Genomic DNA, 15,102 nt, shown 5'->3' with positions numbered 1-15,102 from the left:
CTCTACAAATTATGCATTTAATCACACATTTTGGTGAAATCCAGGTATTACATTATCTGGTTTTCATTATTGGCAGAAAAAAAACATAGTGATACAAACCGGTGTTAAATTAATACATCCCTACTTTTAACTGCACTGTAATGACCTGAACCAAAAACTAAAACTCAATCACAGAACGAGTAACTGACATTAAGCCATCTGGTGTAATAAATTACAGACAAAATTAGTAATGATTTTAATGGCTTTATTTTTTGAATAAATAGACTGAAATCAAAGGCAATTACAAATGTTTGTAAAAGAAGATTATTTGCTCAGAGCTCATTAAATGTATACATAGTATACAGTACAGCCTGTGTAGGTCAGTGGTTCATTTTGCTGTACACAGTGCAAAAGCTTGTTAACAAAATGTAATCCAACTCATACAGGATCCATCGTGTAGCTAGATGTTGGACTGAACAATGTCACCCATGAAAAAAACAAAAAAAGAATATAAGGTTATATAATTTCATTAAGTATATAAAGGGGACATCTTGGTTCAGGCTGTGGGGCCTTGAACAAGGAGCTCCTGGAAACCACATATTCTGCACAGTATTACAAAGGGCTTGTTTTGCTTTCCCTCAGTTTTATCGTTTCACTGGTAATACATTATCTGTGCTAACAGTAACAGACAGGCCTCACAACTTGCTAAACACCATTGAACCAAGGAGACAATCATAGTCAGATGAAGGAAGCAATCAACACATTGAACACAGTACATGTGATAAGTGTGTGAAATCTGAGATTTCAGGATAATCTCAAGAGAGCTGTACAGTTTTGGGTGTAGCCAAATTAAATCACTGATCAAGCAGTCACACGAGCTTATGAGAAGCAAACCACAGCTCAGTGTTTCCCACATTTTTTTTGGTTTGATCTGAGCTCAGATTTGAGTTTGAACTGTTTCCATGAGTGAGGTCAGTTTGTCTTGAAGGCAGGAGATGCCTTCCTGTTTTACAAGGAGAGCACCGTGACCAGAAGAAATGTCTGCTCCTTTGCTTGTGTATGTGAAACTTTAATAACTACTAAAGCATGCTAAATAATGATATAGTGGCTGTTACTGCAGAAATATAATTTGTTCCATCAACTTGTATTTCTATAGTTATTACAATACAGCTGTTATGTAACTGATTCAAATGTATACAATTGGACCAGATAAATGATACAGAAACAACACAAGTAAATAACTGTATGTGTAAATCATTTTCAAAAACATGGGATTGATGACCAATGAAGGGCAAATGAAGTGATGTGCAGCATACTGATATGAAATTTTAGGCGACTTGGTACAAAGTTTTGTAAACCTTGTCATATTTTCATTGTTAGACAACTAGGAGACTTCAGTGATCTGTATGTAGCAGGAAACAAAAACTTACATTGTTAGAAAATAAAATGGGATCATCACCCATATGGTAAAATGAAAAATGGGTATTCTGCACTTGCTGAGGAATTGGTGGTGGATTTCTGCAGGAGTCGACACTCTCTTCCAACACTGGTGAACATCGAGGAAATGGACATTAAAATGGCAACATCTATAAGTACCTGCAAGTTCACATTAACATTAAACTGGACTGGTCTGATCATACTGCTGCACTTTACAGGAACGGTCAGTGCAGAGTCTACCTGTTGAGGAGACTAAGGTCTTTTGGAGTTAAGACCTTCTATGACTCAGTAGTGGCATCAGCCATTTTTTTTGGAGTGGTCTGCTGGGGCAGAAGTGGGACAGCTGCGAACAGGAAAAGGCTGGACAGGAGTGATTAAAAGAGCCAGCTCTGTCCTTGGATGTCCCCTAGGCCTTGGCCCTGGCTTCTTGGCCCAGTGGAGGTGGTGGAAGAGGAGAATGACCGCTAAGCTATACTATCTCTGATGGACAATGTCTCCCACCTCATCCTAAATGTCTGAAGGAGTGTTATCGCAGGTCGTTCCTCCCTGCAGCTGTGTAATAATACATATAATATTAAGTGCAATATACATGTAATATCACATGTTCAGTTTTTGTTTACACTGTAGATATCAAGCCTATATTGTATATAATCTGGAAACTGTCTATAATGTACTTTTTTTTTATGTTTTTTATAGTCTTATTGTTAATATCTTTCTATAGTGTACTTTCTTGAAAATTCATATTTATTATCTTCATCTTTACTGTATTGCTGCTGTGACAATGTAAATATCCCCACTGTGGGACAAATAAACTTATCTGACAGCAAAATGGATTTTACTGAATCATTTTGAATTAGAATTACACCTAGGTCATTCTAACAGTCCTTTAAATGAAGCGTGACAACTGAGAAGCAAGTTTCCTGAGTCATGAGGTCAACAGTCTCAACTGAAACAGTCTCAAGAAAAGATGGTGTTCATAATACTTGCAGCTGGGCAATTTGGGACCAGCATTTGTAGTTCAATGGTTTTAGTCACTAGCAAAGCCTTTTCTTACAGAAGTCCAGCTCCTGTGGTTTGTGTAAGCCAGAGCAGTGGTCCCGTGGGAGGAGATGTCCTGATTGGGTTTTGCATTGCAATGGTCGTCTCTTGAAGCCCTTCCCACAGGTTCTGGAGCAAGGTGACCACAGCCCGATATGCCACTCAGGACATGGGTCTCCACAAACCCTGGAGGATGAGGGTCTTAGTGAAGAGTCGCAGTCCAACCCTGGATTGTCATCCTGTCTCTGACACTCCACCATGCGGCTCTGGATACCACTACCACAGGTCACTGAGCACTCATCCCAGCCTGTCGATATCCATTTCCCAAAAGCTGTATCCTTGTCGTAAGACTCCTTCAGAGTGTCTCCTCCCTTTTCGGTGGCTTTATCCATAGCCAGGACACTGTTATGGAAGTTTATATGCCCCTCCTTCCTCAGAGTCTTGTCCTCCTTTGTCTGACGAGCAAGGTAGAAGGAGTAACGGATTCTAGGAGGTGTCCTCTTGCCTGCACACAATACTTCCACAATCAGAGTTTCTCCTAAAGGCTTCACAGCCTGCAGGGTCTCAGAGGGGCCAGCAGTGCCACTGTAGCGCAGCAGGCTATTTTTTACCATGATGTCCCTTTCTCCAGCAGATACAATGTAGTTCCCATTGAGAAGGTAATAGCCCTGGCTGTTCTTTATGGCTAAATAGTTGTCGTCACTCATCATTCCCTTGTAGCCTCGCTGACGGATGTCTATGTTGGCTGCACCCACTGGCAACATAACCACAAAGTTGTAGCCATGCCTGCATGCCAAAACATGTCACTGAGAGATTATAATAAAGTGAAGTTGACAATGCTATCACATTGGTCATTGAGCAAATTACATAAGAGGTAATTATTCGCTGTTCTATGATGTTGTGCTTTTTACTCACACAGGCTTTGTGAAGAGTCCTGACACCTTCTTGCAGCCCTTGTTATCACCGCCACATATTGCACACTTATCATACTTCTTGTTGGAGCCAATTTTTCCATCACAGCCAGCCTTGATGCACTTTCCTTGGACACACACTCCTGTGGAGTCTGGGGAGCATGGGGTCCCATCTACTACCTGTAAACACACTTGAATCTTAACTGTCACATTGAATTTTCATAGTAATGTTTTCATACAGTACAGGAAAATAAAACATGTTAGTCAGAGGAAATTAAACCAAATGATTGTTCACACATTTTGTCAAAAGCTTACTTCTGTTTCATGCTTTTTGTTGTTGAAGCTAAATTGCTTTGCTACATTTAATTTCTCTTCTGCAAAATGTGATTCCATATTGTGGGCAGATGGTGATAAACGCTTGTCATCTCTATCTTTACAAAACGAATAAGAAGTACAGTACTACTACTTCACTGGCAGAAGGAATGGTACAGTGCCTTGCTATCATAAAGCAGAAGGAATGGAAAGGCAAAGGGTAGCTCGTTATTATCATAACTTACCTTCCAGCAAAAAAAAAGTTGTTTTCCACTACTAAAGCAGTTAAAGGAACCAATCCTGACACAAACCTAACTGATGAGGAAAAACTATAATTCAAACATAATTAAAGATAATGCAGAATATGTGGCAATAATAATAAAACTTGCTTAAATATCCATTAAAATATTTAAGTAGAGGTAGAGGCGTATTGCTGTCACAGTGGGACATTTTCTTTGGATCAGTATCACGTTATAACGTGATGATATATTGTATAAACGTGATAATTTTATGAGAACCAGAGCTTTCACTTTCTGCAGCAGTACATCCGAGGACTGGATGATGCAGGACAGGGCAGATGTTATATGCGTTAACAAAGTTGAGGGGCTGTTCACACTTTGGGGGCATGAAGAACAAGTGACAGCAAGCGTTCATACAGCTGTCTTGAATTAGTGACCTATCAGCCAATCAGAAAATAGTATTCACTGTTGCTGGGCAGACTGAACGTGCTGCGCGGTTCGAACAGCTTCACAGACCGCTTCCCAGCTGCACAGCTGGAGTCGCGAGACTAGGTTTTTTTGGGATTCTTCTCGCACGGAAATACACTGTAAATGCTGTAAACACAACAAACGGCGCAGTTTTTCTAGCAAGCGAATAAACTGAAGCATGCTGAACTCACGAGGACTCTTTCTGTGATGTGTTTTCTGAAATGAGTGGAAACACAAAATAAGTTCTCGAAAGCACTGGGAAGAAACACTACGAAAACTTCAGCCTGACATAGTTTACCACGAAGAAACTGTAATGATCGGGCAGTGAGTGACTTGAAAGCTGGAGTATTTAAGCAGAGCCTTGATGAGATTGGCACCAGGTGTGTAACCTGCAGCTGCCTGAGCCTGGGACCCGCCCCTAGTGAGAGAGTGACACACAAGGAAGGGAGGGTTTACACTTTACACTCCAAGCCCGGTACGAGCCAGCTCATACGAAAATTCAAATTTAATGGGAGGTGTTTAGCCAGAGAAGGCAGCCACCCATTTTTAACATAAATATGTAATTCAAATAATTTAACTACCAAGAGTTGGACCTGGACCACTAAATAATATTACTAGATAACCATATACACTAGTTTTAACCTGACAAAAAGTGGTTTGTGGGTTTAGTTACTCTTCAATGATCACGTTTATACAATATAGTATCACGTTATAATCTATGATATTTGGTTACTCCGTGGTTAAAACATACAGCTGCATACTGCTGCTTCAGCTCACTCCACACCATGCGATCTGAAATATAATAAATAATCTGTCCTCCTCTCCTCCTGCCCTTTCTTCGGTCTATGACCAAAAGCAGCTGGCTGGCGAATATTAGAAATGATCCTATATGGACTCATATCTTGAATTGTATCTTTAATTTTGTCTGATTACCAGCCACATTACCTTGGGTGCCAAAACATAGAAGTAGCCAGTGGCATTAGCTCTGCAAATGAGTTTACATCTGTCATCAGGTGACACTCCAGAATACTTTGGTATCCAAACAACAGAGGGAGCTATGTGGTTACTGTTGAATATCCGGCCACTGCTCTCACACTGCTCTTCACGGTAAGTTACACCTGCACAAAGTGGAAAAAGGGAGGGTAAGAAGATGAGAAGTGTGAATGCTGCAGGGTAAAATGCCAATGGACATTCTTGACTTGTTTTGAGCGACTCATACCTGTGTCAGGACAGTGGTTCAAGTTGCAGGAGCGGTATTTGACCCGAACCCCTTGGCAGTATTTACCACCATTTAACGGAGCTGGGTTGTTACACTCTCTTTTAGACAACTGGACACCACCTCCACATGTGCGTGAGCAGAAACCAAATGTGCCCCACTTACCCCAGCGGCCATCCACCTGGAAATACACAAGAAGGAATAACAAGAGACCCTTGTGATAAAACTCTACAGTATGTATTAGTTCAAGAGTCTGTGTGTGAAAGCTACCTTCACATTTTGGACCCATTTGTCAGAGCAGACACCTTTGCCGCACACTTTTCCAGCCCCACAGCTAGTGCCATCTGCCCAGGGGAAGTGTCGAGTCATGCACACCAAATGGCCATTAGACTTTCCTGTGCACCACAGACGTCCGCATGGTGGTTGCATGAAAGGACAAGGCTTGGAGCCCTCTCCAAATGCAAGTTCACACTGACGTTCCAGGGTGTAGATTGCTCCCGGCAGCAAGTCAGGGAGGGTGAACGGGTTCTGAGGCTGGTCAAGCAAACATTTCCCTAGAAGAGGGAGAGTTATATATGGATTGTGGAAGTAATTATTACCATGTGATCTGGGCTCTTTGAACTGGAAGCTCAGCTTGCTGCAGTGTATTCAGACAAGCCACATATTACATGCAGACAAACACGCATGATAGCCCCACACATCACCCAACCCATTTCCTCCTGAAACTCTCCCCATAATCCCTATGCTCATGTTCTCTTGTTTGTATGACTTTCAGAGATACATTTATACTAGAATAAACCTTTGGATTGGAAATTTTAGCTTTAATTGGTTAACCAAAATACAGTGCACCTAGCACAAAGGCACAAACCGCATTCACAATAAATGACACACACAAAACCTTTCCAGGAACAGGCTAATATTTTAATATGCTAGTGCTTGGAAACATGAAAAATGTATGAAAACAAAGGAAGGATTCTTCAGAGAAGCACAAAACATCTCACTCAAATGGGGAAATTACACATTCAAAATGAGACAATTGCACTGGGGAAAAACTGGTGCTAGGTCTCAGTTTGCATCCTTGCACACTCATGCACTTTCTACCCTGGAGTGCGTTCACAAATAATGTCTTCCAGGTTGTTCCTGGGACCATTTTGGAAGTGAAAATGTATTGAATAGCCATTTGAGGGAGACTCCAGTGATTGCAAGAACTCCATTTGAATCTATGAGAGTATGGGAAATGTACGGACCCCAGACATGACATGACAAAAAAAAATTATTTTTTCCCACAAAATAGGTATAATGTCCATCCATCATCTACCACTTTATCCTCCACATGAGGGTTGTGGGGGGTGTTGTGCCAATCTCAGCTGACATAGGGCGTTAGGCGGGGTATATCCTGGTCAGGTCGCAGTCCATCACAGGGCCACATGTACAGACAAACAACCATCCACTCTTCAATGCAAATCCAGATTCTGGAGTTTTCAAAAATAGACCTCAGATTCTTAAGGTTGCACAGGAGCCGATCCATCTCCTCCACAGCAGATAATCGCTCACTTCTCTAGTTTCCTACATTCGCCATTCAAACAGCTATGTGCCTGACGGTTGCACCTGGCTTTTAAATGGAATGGCAAACAAACGTCTACTCCAAGGTGCAGGAAATTAGGTTTTGATCGATAGTTGAACCTATGAGCAATGTGGGGGTTTTTTGCGTTTGTCCTGGCTGTGTGTGTGTGTGTGTGTGTGTGGTGAATGAACAATGCTTTTTTCCTCTTCACTGCTTTTTTAAGTCTAGATTTATGACAGTCACCCATGAGAACCCGGTCTACAACACTGTTAGGTCATCATCAATCATTCCCTGGCCAAACAAAAATACTTTTCTGTGTCTTTTTCTGGATCCTGTATTCTTTTACTCTCAGACCATCCCTGAACAAGACAGAGAAAACCAGAAGACTTTACAGTAAAACTGCATGGGAAATACTGGGGCAGATATATAGCTCACTAGCCAAACCTCTCTGGTGACTCTCCCCAGAACAAGCCCTCTAATTTAGGACAGATGTGGAGCAGTTTTAAAGTAAAATTTTATCATTGCTTCCAGGCCAAGTCCTGTGGCGTTGCCTGCTTGGAAAACAATCTGCATCCAAATGATTTTGTTGGCTTTCAATAGATATTTCTTCATCATGACTTTAGGCCAGCAGATATTGCATTATAACTATAGATGGACAATAAAATCCAATCCTGGTCTCAGTTGCATTAAAATAATATGACTGAAGTTGGAAATCTGGAAAAAGTCTGACACAAACTAGACTCTTCCACCAGAGCATGAAATCATGCTTTATATGGTGACATGTTTGTCAACCAATTAAACCTTATTCAATGAGTCTGCCTTGGGGATCTTAATAGTAATCATCAGTCATTCATTGCCATTAAGAATTGTTTTTAAAACAATTAAAAATGTATTAATACATTAATACAATTAAAAATGTATTAATACTAATGCAACAATATTTTTTTAATTTAGTTAGTTTGTGAGGCCTCACATGCTGTGTCGTTATACCAGGAGAGTATGTACAATAACCAAAGTACTAATGAAAGTAGCAGAGAGTCAGTTCCTAGATTCAAATGCTCTTTGCTGCAAACAGGGAGCTGTAGCTGCCCCTTGCCTTGCACAACCAAAGTCCTGACCCAGGAGGAGTATAGTGAAGCTTACATACCATTATTGTCTTTTCACTTTTCAAGTGTATCTAATGGCACCGAAACAAAGTAAAACCCTTCCTCCAGATAGAGTTGTATGTCCCAAGACCACTTTTACATGGTCATGGTCTTGGTCTTGATACCCTCTAGTCTTGGTCTTGGTATTGCCTTGGTCTCGGTTTAGGCGGTCTTGACTACAAGTCTAGTGCCGCCACAGGAAGAGACGTCCGACACAAAAATCAAGCCGAACAATGCCGAACTGCAGATCAGTTAAAAATACTTTACAATCCTAAAAATGTTGTTTAATCTCCAACAACTACCAGAGAAATGTCTAAAATCTCAATATTTAACAGAGGAGTCTGGTGTATTTAGCGACAGCAGTGCTGATCGCGAGTGGCGGGCGGCATCACAAACCCTGCTGCTGTGTCTCAGTCCAGTGACTGTCAGACGGACTCTGTGCTCCGGTCAAAATTTTGAATATTTTGAACTGACTCTAGTGATTCAGTTACACTGAAAACAACTGCTTTACAAGTCACTAGTCACTCCATTGTGTGTGTGTGTGTGTGTGTGTAAATGCACGCTTGTGGCATGTGCACATGTGCACATGTCTTTGTATTGTTGGATTGCAGTATTGTACTTAAAATGGTGTTGTTTCACTAAATAAATGGGATCATTGATAATTATTAAAAATAACATCTGCATATCACAGATATGCATGTGTTGACTTAACATTTGGCCTAATCCATTTCAGGGAACTTGATATCATACAGTTTAATTTGCAAAGGCAATTTCAGGTTTATAATTGTGTATCTTCAATTTGATGATACAATTTCATATACAAATTAATTATGATTTAAAACAGTTCCATATTTCCCATTCTTTAGGTGACTAATACTGACTTTGTGACCAGTCAGTACCAGTCATGTCAGTCCCTTCACAAAAGTTAAGGGAGTCTCAATCCTCTAATAGTGCAGTAACAGCCATCATGCAATTGCTACACATTGTTTATTTCACCTAGTCTGTGAAAACATTTACAGTGAGTGAGCTCACATGACATAATATGTCTCTGTATTGTTCTGTCTGTAGTTGAAAGGATACCCAGTAAGCTGCTGAACCCCAGTAAGCTGCTGTTCTTAAATTCATGCAATTTATTGTGTAACTTCAACACTAGTCTGTTTTTTCCCCCGTCTCAGTCTTGTCTCAATTTGGTCTTGGTCGTGACTTGGACTGTCTTGGTCTTGGTCTTGGTCTTGTGGAAAGCCAATATGTCATGGTTTTCCAGGCTGGCCAGACAATATCTGCACATCCCAGGGAGGGAGTTATGTGCAGCTGGACTCACTTACAGACACTTTACAGGTTTATTTATTTATTTTGTATTAACAATACAGCACATTTAGCTTAACTACCAGCTGACATAAGCATCTCTTTCAAACAAAAGGCTCATTGTTTAGTTTTGTTAGTGATTTGTTACACAAATTCACTTAACTAATGTGCTACTTACATATGAAATTTAAACTAAGAAAAGTATGCATTTCTGTTAGCCTATTTATTATTTACCATTCAAGTTAGCCTGGCTAATGTCTGACTGCATCACACTCTAATTTAAGATGGAGTCTGAAAAGGGAGTAGTCACCTCCCATTTTCAAGAGGCATGACCAACAGACACAGATGAAAATGCTCCTGTACTGATAGACCTACAACCAATCAGACCAATGATCAGGACAACAAACATGCCTATTGTTGTTTTCTAGGAGTGATGGCTAACTAGTAATGATGATTACCAACTTTTGCCTGTGGGAGCTCCAAGGAGCAAGTCGCTTAAAATGGAAACAAAAGCCAAAATGTAAAAAAGCTGCTCTTATGTGTATACATCCATGTTTGATGTCTTGACTTTGGCTGTTTGTACTCATACACAAGACTCAGGACAGCCAGAAACTCACCGTGCCCACTGTCCAGAAATTGAGTGATGATCGCAGCACTGCAGGGAGACCAGGGGCTGGTGCGGTTGATTTGAACAAGTGTGGGAGACATCATGTGGTTGTCCTGCAGTATCCCAAATACATCCTCACAATCCTTTACATTGTCATGTGGCATGCTAAAAATGTGTCCTGCAGATACAGAACACAATATCAAATATGTGTCTATTATGAACATACAGATGCTTTAATCTATGGCCGTACTCATGCATTCACACAGAAAAGTGGTGGTGTCTCCCAGCTCACCAAGTTCATGGGCAGTGGTGAAGGCTGAAGGCAGGCCATCATCTTCAATCACAGAGCAGCTTCTCTTGGGGTCACACATGGTGCCAACATCTGCCATGCCAAGAGTGTCACAGGTGGAGGCTCCACACAGATCCTGGACAAAACAGAAGTGAGCTGAACAGAGAAAGCTGGCAGATTCCCATCAAATGATTAGGCTTCTTCAACGCCCTTGTTATTTGCTTGGATCTTAGAACATAGAGACATGAAACATGAAAGTTGAGTAAGTAACAAAACAAAAAACAAAAATTATGCTTTTAACAAGTCTGACTGTAAATGGTCTTTACTACTATTGTAGTCTTGATGACCACTCAAAGCTGCTTTACACTACAGTTTTTGCTATTTCTCCATTCACTTCACACACTTTCATACAGCGCATCTATGTGCAGCACATTTTCTATCATACATCTTTCAATATATGGACCAGTGGGGAACCTTCAGGGCCTTCTACGCCTTCAGAGAAGGCCCAACATTAATTCTGGACCAAAAAATATGAGTATTAAATAATTATATGAATTAATTAGTATTAATTAATTTATTATACATATATAATATAATATATATTTAAAAATATAATATAATATATGGTTGTTCTACCAAAATGTCTATACTTATTCCAGACAGTTCCTGTTTTCATGCCGAAATCATATTTTAAAGAACTAGATAAATGTATTAGCACATTCATTTGGAATAAGACTATACCACATGTACGCAAATCTGTCCTGGAGAAACACAAAACAAATGGTGGTCTTGTGCTGCCAAACTTTTTATATTATTATTGGGCAGCAAATATTCATAAAGTGATTGTCTGGTACAATACATTTGTGAAAGGGGAAGGTCCAAACTGGTCTCTCATGGAACAACAGGCATGTTCACCAATCTCCTTAGCATCTATGTTGTGTGGCCCATTACCATTAGCAGTGGGGGCTCATATAGACAATCCAATTGTGAGAGGCACTCTACGTATATGGACCCAATTTCGTAAACACTTTGGCCTTATGCAAGCTTTGGTGTCAATGCCTTTTATCGCCAATCCCCTTTTTAGACCCTCTTTGTTAGATGCAGCTTTTCAGACTTGGTTTGGGAAGGGACTTCATTGTGTAGGGGACCTATTCATTAATGGACTGTTTGGCTCTTTTGACCAGTTTGTGAAAGAGTTCAACGTACCAAAGTCCCACTTCTTCAGGTACCTTCAAGTACGCAATTTCACTCGTACATAATTTCAATCATTTCCGCACAAACCTCCAGCCTGCCCACTTGATGAATGTCTGAAGCTTAAGCCCCACATACCAGGTTGTGTGTCTCTGTTATATAGTATTTTAAAGACATGGAAGGTAATTCTCTCCACCATCTGAAAGAATGGTGGGGTGAAGACTTGAGCATGGAGCTTTCTGAGGAAACCTGGCAAAGAGCTATCAAAAGAGTACATACATCCTCAATTTGTGTTGAGGCACGCCTGCACCTCTGTGGAGTCAGACTGGCCCAGATATGCGCCGGCTCAGATGCCATGAGGCTCCTGGCACTCTGGGACACATGTTTTGGACATGCTCAAAACTACACACATTCTGGTCAGAGATTTTCAATACATTCTCTTATATTTGTAAAAAAAATAATTGAGCCAGATCCAGTTATCTTAGTATTTGGGGTTACCCCTAGCAACAGTGGGATATCGAAACATCATTCAGACGCTAACTAATCCTTTCTGGTTGGAAATCGACCACACCTCCATCCCATTCAAGTGTGTATGTATGTATATTATATACGACACACACTGGAGATGATATCCATGTATGGCATTCATGCAATTGTGTCTATGAGTTCTGTCTGTTTCAACTGTTTTGTTTTGTCTTTTTTTTTTCTCACTATAGTTTTTGAAAACTCAAAAGCGGCCTTTCACAGAAAAGCGGTCAAGGCGGCCTTTCACAGAAAAACTTCAAGTAATAAAAAAGTCCAACTCCAGAACTCGAATTAAAAGAAAAGGTTATGACATTTCAAGACCGAAAATTCTGTCCACCTCCCACGTGGAGTGGTCTTACTCGGCTGTGAAGCGAATCAAGACGCATGCCAGAAACAGTACTGGACAGGATCGCCTGGGAGCATTGGTACTGATGTCCATAGAGAAAGGACTTCCTTTTTGAAGTCAAAGCACAAACTTTACTACGCTGCCATCTCCCACTTCACAAGGCGAATGGATTTCATTTTCATGTAAGGTAGGCGTATGTTGTAAGCCAATGGTGTCACTTTGTTTATAAAAGTGCCAGGGACATTAACCATAGCTTAAATGTGGTTTGAAAAGTGCTGGGTACTTCATCTGTTTGACGTTTCATTACAATATGCCCTGCATTACAGTGTATTGAGTGGCTCTGACACTCCTATTAGGGAAAAGGAAAGATAACACATACACATACAAAAAACTGAGAATGTGTGGAAGGATCCCCTTGCGGGTCCTCTCCCCGGCCAACAGTGGACTGTGCTGCGCCGGTTGCACCGTACTCCATTTGCACCGTACTCCATTGTATCTTAAAAATAGTCTTTGTATTACCAGCTTGTGCATTTGAAATTGTATTGTAGTTTGAGGATGCATGAATTTATTTGGTATGGTTTGTTGCCGTGATTTCATAGTGCTGTCCATGGTGATGAAATGAGCCTCAGTGTCAGCACTTCAAACATAATACACAGATGGACAACAACAGAAGACATCATGGGCAGATTAAACATCATGGCAGATTAAAAGAACCAATAGTAAAGATAAAATATGATTAAAAAAATAATGATCTCATTTTATATTTCCAGATGTTGGCTAGATGTTTGCACTGATGTTTATTTAATTGCAACTATGTAGCCTAAATGGTTTCCAGTTTTATGAAGTTAATGTTGAGAATGTATCTTGTTGCGGGGAATGTTATTGATGTTATAGTCTATTTGTTTACATCCTTGTCATCACTAACTGTTTAACGCTTTCAATTAATCGTACTGTTGCTTTTTCTCCGCAATTATTTATTTTCTCTGCAATGATGGCTGAGGTGAAGTGTGGATTCTGTCTCTCAGAACCCTTTTGCCGAATCACAGGTTCCATACTCTAGTCACGTCATCTCTCTAAATAACCCGTTATTCTCTTTGTGTTTAGTACTGCTATGTTCTTGCATCTGTGCAACATCTTCCATTTTATTTTTTCACTTTCCCAAAAGGTCCCTAAGTTATGGAACATTCCACTATTGTCCCTGTTGCAAAGATAAAAAAAAGCCTTCAACACTTAATGATTTCAGGCCTGAGGTGTTGACATCTTTAGTTATGAAGAAGTTGGAGAAGCTCATTAAAAGTGAAGTTTTATCGCAGGTAGGGAAATATTGGATCCCCTACAATTTGCATAAGGGCCTGGTAGAGGTTTGGAGGACGCCACTGTCACACAGTTACATCTTCTGTATCGCCACCTTGAGGGATCAAAACTCAGGCAAGTCTGTTGTTTATAGATTTCTGATCTGCTTTTAACACTTATTGTAGGTCGCTTTGGATAAAAGCGTCTGCTAAATGACATGTAATGTAATGTAATGTAACACTATCCAGCCACACCTGTTAGCAGAGAAGCTAATCAGTATTTTTAAATTGGATTTTAATCTTTTTGGTTGGATACTGGACTTCTTAACCAACAGGTCCCAGTGTGTGAGGGTAAATGGCTGCTTTTCAAATCAGCTTCTGTCCTCCTCTGGATCACCTCAAGGATGCTGTCTCTTCCCATTACTTTACATTCTACATTACTTTACATTCTATGCAAATAGACACACATTCTTATTTGCTCTGTCATCATGAGTCTTCTTGAAGGGGATGAGCTTCTTTATGGGCCTTTCATAGATGACTTTGTATCTTGGTGTGATGTATCCTTCCTCCAACTAAATGTGTCCAAAACAAAAGATATGATGGTCAGTTTTAGGAGGTCTAGTCCTTGTCCTGTATCCAGCATTAAAGGTGCAGATATTGAGCTGGTGAACAGCTCTAAATACCTGGGAGTGGTTGTCAATGATAAATGATGCTTTGATGCTCACGTTGCCTCCACAACAAAAAAGGTTCAGCAACCGCTCTATTTCTTGAGGAAATTGTCATCTTTTAATGTCCGCTCAGAGATGATGACCCTCCTTTATAGAGGTTTTATTGAATCAGTTTTTATGTTCTGTATTGTTGCTTGGTATGGAAACCTGTATAGTAGACACATGTTCAGAAAGGCTTCTTTAATTTTCAGATTCAGACTTCAGTCTGAATTTGTACTGTTGCTGTCAGGACGTCTGTGGAAGGTGCCTACTCTTCGGACTAAGAGATTTAAGGATTCCTTTGTCCCTGCTGCCATTCAGGTACTGAATAGCGGATCATTTATCAATGATTTGTAATTGCCAGGTGCTCATATTTATTGGTTACAGATTGTTCAGGCTGTGGAAACCTGCTTGGGCACCTTGCACCTGTACATTTTGCACTTTATGCGTCCATGCTGCTTATTTATTTATATATTATTATTTTTTTAATCATATTTTATCTTTACTATTGGTTCTTTTAATCTGCCATGA

The 15,102-nt window shown here is 40.3% G+C and overlaps 1 protein-coding gene across 1 annotated transcript; it reads right to left on the bottom strand.

Moving 5' to 3' along the window:
• Window positions 1–2,177: 2,177 nt before the first annotated feature.
• Window positions 2,178–13,047, bottom strand: LOC122779680 (A disintegrin and metalloproteinase with thrombospondin motifs 15-like). The gene is made up of 9 exons (XM_044042253.1): window positions 12,958–13,047; window positions 11,981–12,073; window positions 10,514–10,646; window positions 10,232–10,399; window positions 5,871–6,154; window positions 5,604–5,781; window positions 5,330–5,502; window positions 3,370–3,545; window positions 2,178–3,240 (listed from the first exon to the last, which is right to left on the bottom strand). The coding sequence occupies exons 1-9, from the start codon at window positions 13,045–13,047 to the stop codon at window positions 2,451–2,453; spliced, it is 2,085 nt and encodes a 694-aa protein (XP_043898188.1). The 3' UTR covers window positions 2,178–2,450.
• Between the last annotated feature and the right edge of the window lie 2,055 nt (window positions 13,048–15,102).

Source organism: Solea senegalensis, linkage group LG13 (assembly GCF_019176455.1).
Source record: "Solea senegalensis isolate Sse05_10M linkage group LG13, IFAPA_SoseM_1, whole genome shotgun sequence".
Lineage (NCBI taxonomy): Eukaryota > Metazoa > Chordata > Actinopteri > Pleuronectiformes > Soleidae > Solea > Solea senegalensis.
The sequence above is the reverse complement of the archived record's forward strand: the minus strand, read 5'-3'. Positions and strand labels throughout refer to the sequence as shown.